This window comes from Schistocerca americana, chromosome 8 (genome assembly GCF_021461395.2).
Source record: "Schistocerca americana isolate TAMUIC-IGC-003095 chromosome 8, iqSchAmer2.1, whole genome shotgun sequence".
Classification (NCBI taxonomy): domain Eukaryota; kingdom Metazoa; phylum Arthropoda; class Insecta; order Orthoptera; family Acrididae; genus Schistocerca; species Schistocerca americana.
This window is the reverse complement of record NC_060126.1, coordinates 515,898,189-515,915,532: the sequence shown is the minus strand read 5'-3', so window position 1 is coordinate 515,915,532 and position 17,344 is coordinate 515,898,189. Positions and strand designations below refer to the sequence as shown.

The window sequence follows — 17,344 nt, the reverse complement described above, 5'->3', positions numbered from 1 at the left end:
AAATGAAAAATTTTAAAACAGTGGTAATGTCACCTCTGATGAACTCCATCTAGTGCTTGTAAAAATTTAAAATGGTAACACTTGTACCTGTCATCCTTCAAGGCTGGATTGCCATTTGTTGTCTCATGAGTTCAGATTACTGTCCTGCTGAAATGTATCATGTGGAATTGTCTAGAGGAGGCTCGGCACTTTAGCCTTCATACTGATGTAGCAGTTGCTGTTAGTTGGTCTTATTATGTATGATTAGAGATTGCCTGTTACATCTATTGGCACCACAAACCACCACAGTTGGCATTTGTCCTCTTATCGTGTTCAAATGCTTGCTGGAGATTGTAAGCTCTACAGTATCTATAGAACAGCTTAAAGAAGGACTTGTCTAAAAACACTACAATTTGGTACTCATCATATCAGCAGCAGCATCTGATGTTTCTGGAAGGTGGAAGCGTGCATGCTATCAGTCCAGCATACTCTTTTTCTCTTTGCTCATTAATATTCAGACTAATTATTAAAATGTGTAGTGTTAACTCACAACCAGTCAGTGCAAACCTTTTTTGTTTACTCTGTGCAGTCATTTAAATATTCTGGCTCAAAAGTGACTGCGTAATGCTGAGAATACTATTCTGTCCCATTTCTTCTGTTGCCAGGTTATACCAGCTACACAATGACTCCACTTTCCATCTAATTTCTTCCCGTCAGAGTTAAGTGTGCTTTAATGTCGAAACCATGTATTTGGTCACTTATGTACTACACATGCTCCTTTCCATGAGAATTCAACAAGCTTTTATTTGTCGTCATACTAATTTTGAATTGGCATGTTCAATAATCCTTCTTACTGATATAACTGTTCAATAAATCTGCAGTTTGTAAAACCTCAGTAGCAAATAAACCCTATTATGACACAAATATGTATACTGTAAAACTTTTATTATGTAGTGATTGACACTATTTTGTACATTTCCAGTTTGGCCTATGTACACCAAATACTGACATTGTATTCCCAGGACAGAACCTTACAACTTCCTAGAGGGATAAATCACAGTACTGATCACACACATATTGCCACTAGAAAGCTGAATCTCCAATACAATGCCATTACTGCAAGACTTGGACAGCTTGATTACATATTAAATGCAGAACAAAGAAAAGTTATATCTATTTGTCACAGTGGCGGGTTTCTAATTGTCTGTGTAAAATTTATTTAGATTTCTAAGTTTGTTTCTTACTGAGTTGTATAATTAATTATTCATCAACAAATCAACATATTAAGTAAAAGAATCTTAATGAAATACTTCAGTGTTGTACTTAGTTAAAATACCAAAAGAAAAAATGACATTCATTACTTCGCATTAAGGTTGCTTTAACACATAAAAAGGTGCACAATGCTGTCACCAAAACATTTGCTACCTTACCTAAAGATACAAAATGTCTGACTGACAGAAAAAATACCTGAAGAATTTTCCCCTAGATAACTTCTTCTCTTCCACAGAAGAGTCCTATTTTTCAAATGAGTGGTGGGTAGGAATTACTAACGTATGTATTTTTTTTTTTTTTAACTACCTTATTACAATTAATTATACAGATTGTGGTTGTACTGAGTTAGTCGTCATCCCCGATCTGTCATCTAGCCTGAGGTATGTGGAACTGAATACTCATGAGTGTAAACTGTCTTTTCATTATGTTCATTAAGTACTGTAATTCCTTGCCAGAAATAATAATAAATATCTTGGTGGCACACAGTTTACTCAAAGATAAAACACATCCTTCAACTTGAAACTCTTTTATGGTAGTTAGGAAAGAATAAATAACAGAACATACATCTCAATATAAAAACTCCGTGATGGCTCGGAGTGATTCCCTTTGATGTCATCACTCCTGGTGGCTGGCATGGAAAACCATGTGACAGCTGCATTGTAACGGTAATTAACACATGTGTACACATTATACAAGCAACACGGCACTGCGCTGCAATGAGAGAGAAGGGCAGCTCAGGCACCGTTGCTGGCTGGATGGCAACTGGTGGTCTACGGATGCACTGTGCCACAGAACTTTGTTATTAGGGAGAAGAGGTCTGATTCGAATTGGGGGCTGTGATCTGTCATGTGAAGCGGCCAGCCAAAATGAGAAATCCATCGTGCTGTGAAGGTGGGTGCCAGAGTTTCTGAGATATGTTATCCACCAGTGTTGCTTTGGGGCAGTGTGTAAAATGTTCAGCCATGGTAAGGAGGTATTGTTGTATTGTTGCCTGTTGGAAGAAGGTAATGGTCCCATGACTTTGGCGTGAAAGTGTGCAAATCATGTGTTAGTGATTGGAAAGGTCCCCCTTTGAGTGTGTTTGTGACAGTTGGTCTTGCTCCTGTGGAATTTGACCCACATGCAAGTCCATTCCCAACTTTTTTTTTTCTTCCACCAAGCCGTCAGCAACACAAATCAGTGAGAGAGCAGGCAAACTGTTGACCTGACATCTGGATGACCCAAGTTGTGTAGGATGTCAAAGGTGGGCTTGTGAAATGCTACATGTAAGAATGGCCTTCATTTACTGGTCAAGACATCACATATTTTTGGCATTGGAACTGGGCAGTTCTATTAATCCCAACTTCAATGTTGTTGATGGATCGTTGAGATAGTGTCAGAGCTCTTGGTGAGATTTATGTGCCTCATTCAGTCAGGTGAAATTCGTGGTGCTGGAGCTGCTTGAAATGCCATAGACGTGAGAGAGACATTTGGCCACCATGTTCTCAGTACCTGATAAATTTGTGATGCCCACGTGGAATTGTGCTATGAGAAAGCTTTGGTTGTGTTGGCTAGTTGAGCAGTTGTTGTTCTGCTGAAATGCTTCCATCAGTGGCTTATGGTCTGTAGAAAATGTGAACTGCCTTGCTTCCAATTGCGGGCAGAAGTATCTTGGACTGGTGAAGTTTCCTTGATTTTTGAGTCGGCAAGTGCTGTGGTAAAAGATTCTTGTAGTGCTGCTCAGTGTAGCAAATGTTGGTGGTAGAAATTTAACATTCCGTGAAAATGCTGTAACTCCTGAGCGTGTATGGGCATGCAATCTGAAAAATGCTCCTGCCTTTTTAGGCAGAGGAAGCGAGCCTTCGGATGATATTAGGTATCCTAAAAAGTCGATATGTGGCTGTCCAAAAGCACTCTCGGCTGCATTTAGCATTATGCTGTATTAAATAGCCGTTCCAAAACTTGCATTAAGTGTTTCCCATGTTGTTCAAGCTATCATCTAAATATGCAGGACAGAAGGGTAGCCCTTGCAGTACTGCATCTACAAACCGCTGCCAAGTTTGTGCGGCATTTCATAATCCAGATGTCATATTCAGACACTCAAATGAACCAAATGGAGTAACAGTTGTGGTTTTTTTAATGTCTTCCTCAGATACTGGTATATTAGGATATGCCTTAGCTCAGTACAGCACACTAAAAATTGTCTTGCTACGTAACGCATAGTTGTAATCTTGCTGTGGTTGAATGGAATACCAATCCGACACTGTCCATGTATTTAGGGCATGGTAATCTCCACATGAATGCCACAAGGAAATGTAAAGGGGACGGTCATGAACTACTGGATAGATGCATAATTCCGTCTCTCTGCAGGGCGGAAAATTCTGCTTTTCCGACTGCTAAGTTACCTGGATTCAGACCCCATGGTTGGCAGGAAACTGGTTGGCAATTCATAGTCTTGATGTTAGAAACAGTATCATGACATACCTCTTTTGGTGCTCCTGGAAGTTGTGTCAAGGTTGGGAACCATTGTTGTAGTCACACATAATCCCCCCCCCCCCCCCCCCCCCCCCCTTCCCGCCAGCATCTGCCTGAACAATGTTGGGTGCTGCTGTGCGGTGGAAGCCAGATGTCGCCAGGCTAGTTATGCCGTCAACCGGTTGTGTGTTCGCCACTTCTGGTAGTAGGTGATAGTATGCTAACAGATCAGCACCAATGATGGGCTGGGTGACATCCGTAACTGTGAAATCTCATATGGGTGCACGGCACAGCCCTAGGTCTAGTTCCATCCATTGGGTGCCGTAGGTATGTATTGAAGAGTTGTTCGTGTCAGACAAGCAGAAGAGAGTTGCTGGTGTACAACATAGCAGTCATTGGGGAAAGATGCACAAGTCTGATGTGGTATCCATCAGATATTTGCAGCTTGACTTGGGTCACAGACAAAGAGGCGCTGGAATTTCACTTGGTAGTCAGAGGCAGCGCCTATGTCCGATTGCCACTGGCATTTGGGCATGCACACTGTGATGTGTACTTGTGTACATGGCCCCGGAATGCTCTATGGTACCAGCAGATGGTGAGCTGTTGTTGTCCAGCTGTCAGCAAAGTAGCAGAATATGGACTACTCAAACTCCTTTGGTACCTGCTTCTGTCGTCGCTGCTGTCTCACCAGTATAGTATCTTGTCAGTCCTCTTCATAAGGATCTCGACTTTAGCCACTAGATTGTCATAATCTGCCCTTGTGACCATTGCTGATGCTAGGCTAAGACATGTTGAAATTGGTGTGCCAGTCTAGATGGAGTACATCATCAAAGGAAGTGGATTACTCAGCATCATTGACATGCCCTTGCATACAGTGACCTATCCCCTAACTGGGGCAGGAGCTATAGTGTCCACAATTCTGTCGGTGAGGTTTGCGTTGTGGTCCAAAGACGTCGTCTGCTAACATTATTATGGCTTTTGCTTGTGGTGACTGATGACTACTCCACAGCCACCAGGTTATTCGGCGATGTCCCAGTGTCCACCTTACTGCGCAAATGCCGTAAATATTGGGAAGGTTTCCGGTCCCATATATCTTCCTGGGTTAACACATGCCGGAGACTATCGACCTGTGATGCAGAAACCCATTGGATCAAGTCTGCTTTTAGTTTTTCATACGCATTGGCCACAGGCAATGCAGTAATTATGTCTTCCGTATCAGCAGTGTAATGGTGCTCCAGCAGCCTAACAACCAACGTGGATTCAGTGGTGTCGGCCATAGTACCCATATAGAGGAAACTGGGTTCCACTTGCGCAAACCAAAGCATTGGGTTGTGCATCTAGAATGGGGGTAGACACAGTGCAGGCTGAGAAATGGACAGAATTATCGCCTCCGATGATACCATTGTATCGAATCTGATTCAGTCACACCTCTTGTTGTTTCACAGGCTAGATCAGATTGGGCTCACCACTGTGGTCCTACTGAGTTAATGGTCGTCAGCTGATCTCTCACATAGCCTGAGGTGCGTAGAATTGAATATTCACCCGTGTGCACTGTCATTTTGTTATGTTCCTTAAAGACTGGAATTCGTTGCCAGAAACTAGAGTAAATAGCTTGGCGACATGCAGTCTACCTAAGGATAAGATGTATCCTTTAACTTGAAACTCTTTAATGGTAGGTAGGAAAGAATACACAGCAGATTACATATCCCAGTATAAAAACTTCATGATGGCTGAGAATAATTCCCCTTGATGTCAGTGCATCTGATGGCTTGCGCGGTAAGCCGTTTGACAGCTGCATTGTAATTGTAGTTAACATGTGCGCACACAACACAACCAACACTTCACTACACTACACGGAGAGAGAAATGCGGCTCAGTCACTGCACAGATAACCTATAGAATGTGAAACTATCTAACTAATCTCAATAGTTTGCTGAAAGACATTTGAGCCTGCATAGTTAATTACAGATGAACAATTTTAACTGTGTCCCAAAATTAGGGTAACTGGTTTAATAAACACTCTTGTTACAGAATGTTGTCATACATGTAAATCACATACAAAATACGACTGTAAAAATTGTTATTATGGTGAACTGAATAGAGAAAGAAAATTCTGCTTGTAATTCATGTTAATATTTATTGCAAACCTTCCAAACTTTTGGTTAATGACTGCTCAGTGTTGCACTTATTCAACTCTGTTCACTGTTATTAATATACATTGGATTGGGATAGCTGCCAAAGAAGAGTTTTGGATGACATAGACAACGTGCAATGTATGGATCAGCTGTACACTCAGCTTAGGCATTGAAATTGAGATCTCCCATCTGATTTTATTAATGTCAAGGAGGTCCCAAGCTGTAACTCAAGAGGAGGTGCTACCATTTACTTAGCCGAAAGAGTACTGACAAGAGACAGTGGTTTTATGAACTTCACACTTCCATGGTCGTTTCTTTACAGTTCTCATACTGCATTATTTAGTCTGAAAATATTGTTGAAAATTGTTAGAAAGTTATGAAATAATAAGAACGTGTGATAAGTTACATGTATATGATACATATATATCATAAAACAAAGATGATTATAGAATCAAAGATGAGGTGACTTACCGAACGAAAGCGCTGGCAGGTCGATAGACACACAATATAATTTTTCCCACGTGGAATGTTTCCTTCTATTATATTAATAAAACAAAGATGATGAGACTTACCAAACAAAAGCGCTGGCAGGTCGATAGACACACAAACATACACACAAAATTCAAGCTATCGCAACAAACGGTTGCTTCATCAGGAAAGAGGGAAGGAGAGGGAAAGACGAAAGGATGTGGGTTTTAAGGTAGAGGGTAAGGAGTCATTCCAATCCCGGGAGCGGAAAGACTTACCTTAGGGGGAAAAGAGGACAGGTATACACTCGTGCGCACACACACACATATCCATCCGCACATACACAGACACAAGCAGACATTTGTTTTACATTTGCTTTACAAATGTCTGCTTGTGTTTGTGTGTGTGCAGATGGATATGTGTGTGTGTGCGAGTGTATACCTGTCCTTTTTTCCCCCTAAGTTAAGTCTTTGCGCTCCCGGGATTGGAATGACTCCTTACCCTCTCCCTTAAAACCCACATCCTTTCGTCTTTCCCTCTCCTTCCCTCTTTCCTGATGAAGCGACCGTTTGTTGCGAAAGCTTGAATTTTGTGTGTATGTTTGTGTTTGTTTGTGTGTCTATCGACCTGCCAGCACTTTCGTTTGGTAAGTCACATCATCTTTGTTTTTAGATATATTTTTCCCACGTGGAATGTTTCCCTCTATTATATACATATATATCAAATAGATCTCCAATGGTTTTTCATTAAGAGCAAAATAGTTTCTTCCGAGACAATTTTGATGTGTGTATTTTCTCTATAGAATAGAAAAACTCACATATCGAAGTTTCTGGTATGAACATAGGTACTGAAGTTTTATAACCTCTCTTTTCACCATAATTGTCTTTCATTTGTTACACAACACTTCTGTTGTTAACTCAGTTCTGATTTCCAATATGAAGAACACATTGTTTTGTACTTCTCTTCTGCATTTTTGCATTAATCAGATATGTCATTCAATTTCATCTGTTCTGTTACATACTCCACTAAAAAAAAAAAAAGGCTCCTAAATGACTACTAAAATGTTTTCAATGTGTTGAGCCACAATCATGCAATACTTAGTAAAAGAGTAAACTGCCAGTTGACTGTTTATTATTCTATTTGTCTTCTGTACTACCTAGATTTCAGCTTTTATGCGATTACCAAATACAATTCTAAAAGTTGTTTGATAATTATTGTGTCATATTTGTTAAGCCAATTCAAAGCAGCTGCCTTTAAAGATATGACATAATAATGGTCTAACAACCTCCGTCCATATCAAACAACGAGCAATATCGCTACATCGACAGATGCCACCAGAGTCCTTATATACAGCCTAGCCAGCCGTGGCCATCACATCCGTAGTGATGAGCAGTCCCTCTTGAAATGTACCAAGAGCCTCACTGAGACCTTCACAGAGTGTCATTACCCTCCCAACCTAGTACAGAAACTGGTTTCCCATGTCTTATCTCTCCAGTCATCCCCCACCTCCCAAAGTCCCACCACCGGGCCACAAAGGAGCATTACCCTCGTGACTCAGTACCACCCAGGACTGGAGCAACCAAATTGCATTCTCCTCTGCTGTTTCGACTGCTTCTTGTCACGTTATAAAATTAGGAATGTCCTACCCGCTACCCACTATCCTCCCCACCCCTCCCACAGTGGTATTCCGCTGTGCACTGAACCTACACAATATCCTCATCCATGCCTACACAACCCCTGCCCCCAACCCCTTGCCTGATTGCTGAGATCGATGTAATAGACCTAGATGCAAGACCTGTCCCTTGCGTCTCCCCACCACCACCTGCTCCATTCCAGTCACAAGCATCACCTATGCCATCAGAGGCAGGGCTACCTGCGAAACCACTCGTGTGATTTCAAGCTAAGCTGCAACTGCTGTGCTGCGTTGTAATGGAAATGACAACCAACAAGCTGTCTGCCTGCATGAATGACGCCTGACAAATTGTGGCCAAGAAAAGCTAGACCACCCAATTGGTGAGCACAGTGCCCAACACTAAGTTCTTCATTTCGCCTATGCCATCTGGATCCTTCCTACCAACACCAGTTCTTCTGAATTGCGCAGGTGGGAACTCTCCCTGCAGTATATCCTACATTCCCGTAACCCTCCTGGCCTCATCCTTCGTTAGTCATTGTCCTATACCCACCCATACCATTTCCTGTTCCCACTCCAGTACTACACAGCCATCATTCCACCAACATGCCCACAGTCTTTTTACTTCTCTCCTTTTTTACTGCCCTCCTCACCACACTAACCTTCTGACTGCACCTAGGTGCCCTACCCTCTTTCCATTTTGTCCCTGCATGCCCCCACAAGCGACACTTTACCGTCCCTCACCCCTATCCTGCTATCCCTCACCCTCCCCGCCCCAGCCTCATACTTCCCCCACCACCCAGATTGCTTCTCCCATCATGCTCTACTGCTCACACTCTTCTCTCGGCGGACAGAAATTGTGGTCATTGTGTGTGTGTGTGTGTGTGTGTGTGTGTGTGTGTGTGTGTGTTTGTTTGTGGAATTCCAGTGAAGGATTTTTTTGGCTGAAAGTTACTTGTTTGACAGTCTTTTTGTTGTGCCTATCTATGACATAACATCTCCATTATATGGTGGGTAGCAATCTAGCCTTTCCATAATATTGTCATTATTCCATCCTGGATTTTCCTTTAGAAGATAAGTGTAGTAAAACACAGTCAAATGACAGTTTACTCTTTTAAAAAATATATGACAACTGTGTCCTTTTTAATGCACGTCACACCTTTCTCACTGGCCTCTCCAACTTCAGCTATCTCTTTGGCTTCCAGATACATCTTGGATATTAATTTGAACAATTAATTTCCTTTGGATGTGGGTCGTTATCTTCTTAACAAGGAATTTTAACATTTCATACAACATAAAAACTTATGAATATAATTTACATAAATGTATTAAAAACAAAGATTCCATGACTTACCAAACGGGAAAGTGCTGGTAGATAGACACAATAAAAAAACACACAAACAGTGTGTGTGTGTTTTTGTATTGTGTCTATCTACCAGCACTTTCCCGTTTGGTAAGTCATGGAATCTTTGTTTTTAATATATTTTTCCCATGTGGAATGTTGCTTTCTATTTTATTTAATTTACATAAATGGTTATACATAGCAAAATTGTGTGAATTCCTTTATACAGTCTGCATCCAGTAGTATAAATAAAGACATGTCTACACTAGTTGTAGGGACTGTGGGCAATATGACGGTCAACTCGTGTTCTACGGCATTGCGGAGTTCAGTACTCAAATCTTTGGTGCATATGTCTCTTCTTCTATCTGCCACTTGCACAGGTTATTTAATGTTGTTGTTATTCTGTTATACACAATGTCCAGGTTTGTATTCATTTCAGGCACCTGTCTTTGGTTTTGCGATTTGGAAAAATACAAGGTGTCCAGGTGAAGCATATAATAATGTAAAATGCAATAACTTGAGAAGTGGTTAAGATATTTAGTAATGGTATGTTTCTACAAGTATGGTAACTCAATTTTTTTTTAATTGATTTATTTTTTTACACACCTAATACACCTTGATATGCGCACTATTAGTAGTGCAACAGATATCTGACCTGTATTGTTCCTCTCTCCAAGTGTTTTGCAACGTTGCAGATGTAACATTTGTGATACCTGCACAAATGCAATGGCACAGATTTGGTATATCACAAACCCTTGATTCTTGATAAACCACAAAAAAAGAAACACCCTAGCAGCATCATGTCTGGGCTTCTAGAGGACCAAGCGATTAATGGACTACCTCTCCCAACCCAGCGATCTGGAAACTCATGATCCAAAGAGTCTCTCACATTGCTCACAAAATGACATGGTGCACCATCTTGTTGAAAGGTCATGTAATGAGGAAGTGGCATAGCTGCAACATGTATACACAGCTTCTGCTGTGGAGTCCACATGGCTACTGACATGCATTTACATGAACAAAGCAGTTTCATGCACACTCAGTACAAGCTGCAAAAAGCATACACACACAAAAATTTTGAGTTACAATATTTTTAGAAGAAAACCACCAATTAAAAGCTCAATTATGTCCCAAGTTATTACATTTTATATTTTTAACCTGGACACCTTTTATTAGCTTATCACTGATGGCCCTAAATTCTTTAGCAGCTGTGAATTAACAATGTGATTCTGACATAATATGTATGTCTTGCTTACTACCCTAAGTACAGTAATATTATTGTTTCCATCACATTTTCCCAAAATCACAGAACTTGATGCACTTATGAATCTGAGAAAAACAATCTTGTCAAAATACACTCCATAGAGTACACTAGATCAAATGTTTCAAAAGTAATTATGTTAATAAGGTTGCATGTAACCATTCAGATATTACCACCTTTGTAGTACTGTTCAGATAGAAGCGTTATGGGTAGAAATCTGCATTCCACAGGCCACACTAGAGGGTGTGTTGGAGGGTACTTCTAGGCATCTTATTAAATCTTTGCAGAACTGCTCTTGCCTTAGCGTTGTCACACAGCAACGCGCGCGCATGTCTCCGAGCGCATGTGCGCGTCTCGACATTTCCACTACGCGGTGAGTTGCAATGTACCCTTTTCATCATTCGTAACTTGAACATATCGTTTTTAACATGTAATAAAGATGTTATGTTTAGGAGTGAGGCACATTGGTCATGTTATACAATGGACTGCAACAAACTCATTGCCATTATTGTTCTCTCTCTAAATCTCCAATGTGCCTTACCGGTTGCTTTTGTGTGTGTGTGTTTCTGGAGTGTAAATTTTTTGAGTTCACTGACACCATTGTGTGTTGTGGTGAGATGAGGGGCAATGTAAGAAACGCTGGTATGTATGAGCATTGGTCTCTTAACAGGACACACACATGCCACAGCAGTAACTACACAACACTTTATTGTCACCTTTGTGTAAGGAACTTTAGTCCTAAACGTATTGTCAGGATGGAGAGTGTGATGTGAGAACAATTGTGTGGATACTCTGACAAACAGGTTTAGTTGTGCACCAGTATTGTGTAGTAGTGTATTAGGAGAGGGTAATAGGATTTAAATGTGATTTGAGACTTTCTCGGCGTATTCCATTCGTGAAATCTTCTCGGGTGATCAGACGACGCCTTTACTCGGCTGATCACCCGAGAAGATTTCACGAATAGGATTTAAGCTTAATATTTACCACCTTCAAAAGTTATAAGAAGTGGGACCGCCTGATATTGCCTCTCATATGGAATTTGTACTCTGGTTTCTTCAAAATGCCAATGAGACTGCTTTTTATGTTCACGCGTATAATACACAGATGTGTATTTGAATATTTTCCTCTACAGTTATGATAACCGATATACTATTTTTGTTAGTTCTCGTGAATAAAGTTTTTCAGTGAACGTTCTGGATTGAGTGATTGGTCATCAGCTTTCATGTAATTTACTTCTACCACCATACTTAACTGCAGCAATTTAGTATTATGTGTTAGAATTAGTTTTTGCAAAGCAAACAAGTGCAGCTGCTAGACACATTACTGTTTATTGAGTACGACAACCCCTCATTCCAACTCATTGGAGCTGCAGCACTTGAAGTGAAGATGCTGAGCCCACCTAGTAGTTGTCTTTTGGGAACATCGGATAGTTTGTGCAGAACATATTGTGTGAATAGTGGATTAATGTGGTTTAATGTGCCTTGAATTTTCCTTTGGGAGTATGTTGGTAGCGGTTTGTGTCCACATTACCCCGGTTACTACCAGCATTGAGCTGATGGCCTGAGTCAATCTTGCATTCATTCATCTGCTGAAGCAGAATTCTGCCAAGCTCGATAGAGCCAAATAGTCATTGCTGTGAAGGGATCAAGCCTGTGATGAGGCTCTTAGCAAACGGAACGCTTTCTGTATATTTGATCTAAATGTGCGTTTCATAAAATGTAATTTGTGTACAATTGTTGAAAGGTTACTAAATTTTACAGAAGCCGCCAACACATATCTCATAAATGATGGGAAGATTTATGTTACCTAACAAAAACCTTCCTTCTGTGTTATATGTTATTCCAAATATTTGTCAGTGAAATTATGAAGTACTCTAGTTTACACTACACTGATTGAGGAGCTCTTGGTGTTGTTACTTTTTAGATGTTTCTTACATGAACTTCTTTCTGGACAATTTCAGTGTACAAGAACAATTAGAGAGAAATTTAAACTATTGTCCACCTAAAACACTTTAAGCAAATGCTTCATTAGTCCCTTGATTGAAGACCCTAATGATCGCCAAATTTCACTAGTGATACATCTCCAACTATTGACAGAAATTTAAATTATAACCTTCCTTCCTTTTCTCCTCATGGTTGTTTTTACTTATTTATCTTCCTACCACAAGGCGGTGTCAGATCCGACACGTCTTGTTTGTTTTCGTTTGCACAGGAAACGGCATTAGTGTGTGTTATGTGCATAAATCAAATGAACCTGATTTATAAAGGGAAAATCAATTTTCTAGCTACGTGTCACATACAACATGGCCTTGTGACGTGCCCTGGCATTTCACCTTTCAGCAAAAAGGTTAATAATTATTGGGTGATTCCATTGGTGTGGGTGATGCTGTTGCACTACATTTTTCAAAAGTCAAAAGCTGGTATATTTGTTTATTTGAAGCCCAGAAATTTTTTACTACATAACCACAAAGATGTTAAATACATTTTCACATATTACATTTCCAAAGAACAGCAGATGTTTATTATTGGCAGCAATAACCAACATATATCTTAAGCAGCTAAACTCATTAAAATATATATGAAAATTCAAGACACTTATTGTGCCAAATACAATTGTGCCTACAATAACAGGAGTGGTAAGACTCGGTGTCTACTTTAACATAGTGAAATGTAGAATATACGTGGTAATAGCTGAATAGACCATGTCACATAAGAGTACAAGCTTATTATTTCTTTATAGGTCTGTGAAACAGTGACAAATAGAAATTCTGCCGTAATCAGGAGACAAGCATAAAAAACAATTATCAGCACTGTTGAGCACGTTGTGGGAGGGGGTAAGGTCAAATAGTTGATGCATGTTTGCCTCCAGGTTTTCATCAACAGAATAAAAACTATGTTTCATTAGCAAATCCTTAACTTTCTTGCTGAAAGTATTGCTTTTGTGTGTAATTGATACAGCTAGTTTGTTGAATGGCCCATATGTCTCGACCCATTGTGACTTCTACGCAATCTTTGTATCCCCAGATGAACGTCATGACTGTGGCTTTTTCCACCATTTGTTGTAAAGAGATCAGGTCTCTCTCTCTCTCTCTCTCTCTCTCTCTCTCTCTCTCTCCTGCCAAATAAACTGTCTCTAGAATATAAGTACAAGGCACTGGCAATATTTTAAGCTTTTTGATAATGGGTTTGGTGGCAGATCACATAGATATTCTTTTCATTTCTTTTATTATTCTTTTTGTGCATAACCCCCCACCCCCAGAAAGAAATGCCATATGCTAGTACTGAGTGCATAAGCCTATGACAAACAGTTTTTAGTGTGTTTGTCACATGATTGCCCAATAATTCTGAAAGCATATCAGGGACTACCAAGCTTGTTTAACAGTTTTGCCCTGTGGTGGTCCCACAGGAGTAAACTGTCATTCCAGATTCTCAAAAACTTTGTGCCCGTTACTAGTTCAATTTCTTTGCCATGAATCTGTAAGGGTTTTGGAATGGGTAGAAGAGCATATGAGCTGTCTTGCTTTAACAGTAATTTGTTGTAGTAGAGCCGTGAATGGAGTCCTTCAGTTGTGTCATTAATTTTAAGCTTCAGTTGCAAAGCTGAGATGGACTGGAAGTGCAAGCTTGTGTCAGTTGGCTAGTTAGTTGCTTGTTCCATAGATCATTTGAATGATTCTTTTATCAAAATGATGTGAAATGAGTCAGTTTACAGGATATTTATGCGTGATTAGTGTTAACATTAATTAACACATTGTCATTTTATTCCTATTCATGCAACTACACATAAAAAAAGTTTGTTTTCACTGGCTGCCAGTTTTTAAGTAGCAGTTGTCAAAGCAATGGAAAGAATTATCCAGGAGAAATAATTTTAAATTAGATTTAAAACTTAGTTCACTATCTGTCAGACATTATATGTTATTGGTCACATGATCAAAAATGTTTATTGCTGCATATTTAACTCCTCTCTGAGTCACTGACAACTTTAACAGTGGGTAATAAAGGTCATTTTTCCCTCCAGTATTGTAGTTATGTACATCACTGTTCTTGTCAAATTGTGATGAACTATTTATGATGAATTTCATTGGTAAAAATATATATTGTGATGCGGCAATTAAAGTGTGTAGCTCCTTGAAGAGGTACTCGTGTGACATCTGTGGCTGAACACCACATATTATTATTATTACTGCTTGCTCTTGTACAATCAATACTTTCTTTGTCAGTGATGAGTTATCCCAGAAAATTATTCCATACCACATTATCAAGTGGAAATACACAAACTATGTGAGGAGGTTGATATGTTTGTTTCCAAGATTAGCAATTATACGAAGAGAAAAAGCAGCTGAATTTAAGGTTTGAGAAGCTCAGTAATATGCTTCTTCCAATTCAAGTTCTCATTAGAATATACACCCATAAGTTTGGGGCATTTTGCCTTGCTTACTGACTCCTGCTCATATGCTACATCAATAGTTGGTGTGACCCTGTTGTACAGTCTGAATGTAGTGTGTTTTTTCAAAATGTAGCGAGAGTCCATTCTCAGAGAACCACTTAACAAAAGTCTCAGAGAACCACTTAACAAAAGCTGTCAAAAAATAACCTTACAAGATAATGCAAATAAAAGTAAATGTATAAATAATGTGATCATATCATAACAAAGACAACTGACATTTATACTCCGAGATGCCATGTAGACCATGTCATACCAGCTAATACCCAAACCTCCAGATGTCAGTCAGTCAGATTGGTAGCAGACATCATATTTCGACAGAGTGCCAACCAGAACTCCGATATGGTTAGTGGTATGTGCTGTTGGCCAGGACCAAGTACATAAACAGTAAGTAATGCCCAACACATGACCCACAGAGCACGGGAAAAGCATACCGTATTTACTTGAATCTAAGCCGCACCTGAAAAATGAGACTCGAAATCAAGGAAAAAATATTTTCCCGAATCTGAGCCGCACCTGAAATTTGAGACTTGAAATTCAAGGAGAGAAAAAAATTATAGGCCGCATCTCCAAATCAAAACAAAGTTGGTCCATTGTAATATGAGACACAATTTAGGTCGAATGAATGGCGATACAGCTACAGTAGTTTGGTTCGAGTCGTAAGCTTAGTAGTTAAGCTTTACCAGGTAGCCATTGCTATGCGTCAGGCGCTCCGTCCGTATTTATACGGGTATCCTTCCTTTTCCACGTGCTTTGTCTGGTTTGAATTGATTGCTTATTTTTCTTTGATCTGATAAGTGCAGTTTTCTTTGTTATAGGTGTTTACGTCACTCTAAGTTGAAAATGCATTACTGTACTGTGTCATGCATTGTTTGTTGCATTCTGATAGTGCGTGTGTACGGCCTGTCGCCGCTTGCGGCATGGCTTGCTTTTGTGCGCGCTACTGCCTCTTACAAAAAAAAAGAGAGAGAGAGAGAGAGAGAGAGGGAGGGAGGGAGGAATAGTCTCATTAGCGAAACAATGGCAAGAAACTGCTATTTGTTGTTACTTACATTGCTGCTTTCTTTGATAATGATCAACAAGAACCAAATAATAGACTGCGTATGATAGAAGATGTTCTGAACGAGAGTTTAGCGAAAATTTTTCTCCATTTGAAAATCTTTGCAGACGCCTCTTTAGTACATTACATTCTACACAGAAATTAGAGTCATCTTAGATTTAAAAATCTAGTGAATTGCTGTGCTTCATTTCTGACTGTATCACTATTAAACATAAGAATAATACGAATATAAACATGACATGATATGTATATTCTTCCGCGTTTGCTGTTGTCTCACTTTAGTTTCGTAGTTTATTAGGCAGGCGGATTTAAATGAGATAGCAGCAAACATGAAACAATACATGGCAAAATGTTTATATGCGTATTACTCTTACGGTGACGAGAATACTGCATGTGATTCACAATTTATAAAAGTTCCTATTAGCAACCATCTCTTCTCACAGATAGGAAAAAATTCAGAACGTAGAGCTGGCCATATTGACAAACATCCCAAACAGTCTTGTCAGTCGGATTTTCGTAGTACACTGAAATGCTGCTACATTCGAAGATGAACAATACGGAATTTGTATTTACAGCGTTGGATAATGTATGAAAATGCAGTGGTCGAAACTCGGGGCGGAGAAAAAAGCTCGTCTTCCACCTTTTTTTTTTTAATTTATTTACTGACACAGAGGTTTTGGCGCCAGTATTTATCTTTGTGCCTTCAAAGCATGCCTGTGTAGCGCTACATATATTCGACGACAGAAGTAAGTTGTGGCGGCAGCCACCAACTTTTTTCAGAATTTCCGCTTGCTTTGCACTCGATTCTAAGCCACAGGTGGTTTTTTGGATTACAAAAACCAGAAAAAAAGTGCGGCTTAGATTCGAGTAAATACGGTAACTTGGGAGTGTCTCTTTTGTGAAGCTCCCCTGTGGAAGTCTGTAGAACATCAGTTTGATGCACTAGGGGTCCTGGGTCCGAGCCCTGTTTGTGCTAGTTCTTGTACTGCAATACGTGTGAAGCTGTTATAGGGGACAATATGTTCCTGAAATGTGAAAGGACTGTATGACGTTCATAGCAATCTTCTGTTGGCAGTCCACTTTTGCTTCATTTATTTTACAGTAGCAGAGCTATAGAGTACATTTCAGTTTCACAGAATAAATGCAAACAATTGGAACAGAAGACTAAAGAAACATTGCATCACACATGCCAAAGTATTAATAGTAATAATTATAACAATAATAAGAGTAACTATTATTAATAATAATAGCAGTTATCATTATTATCATTACTATTGACACTTCAACATGAGTGATGCAAT

General features: G+C 39.7%; 1 protein-coding gene across 8 annotated transcripts in view; it reads left to right on the top strand.

The window, feature by feature from the left end:
- LOC124545291 (protein bric-a-brac 1-like) overlaps positions 1-17,344 on the top strand; it is a 68,049-nt gene that overhangs the window by 30,256 nt on the left and 20,449 nt on the right. The window contains exon 5 of one of the 8 annotated variants that reach the window (XM_047124185.1): positions 962-1,180. The exons of the other annotated variants lie outside the window; for them this stretch is intronic. Coding sequence (XP_046980141.1) covers positions 962-987 — 26 coding nt within the window. The 3' untranslated portion in view covers positions 988-1,180. Of the gene's footprint in view, positions 1-961; positions 1,181-17,344 lie in introns of those variants that run through there. 8 annotated transcript variants of the gene reach the window in all.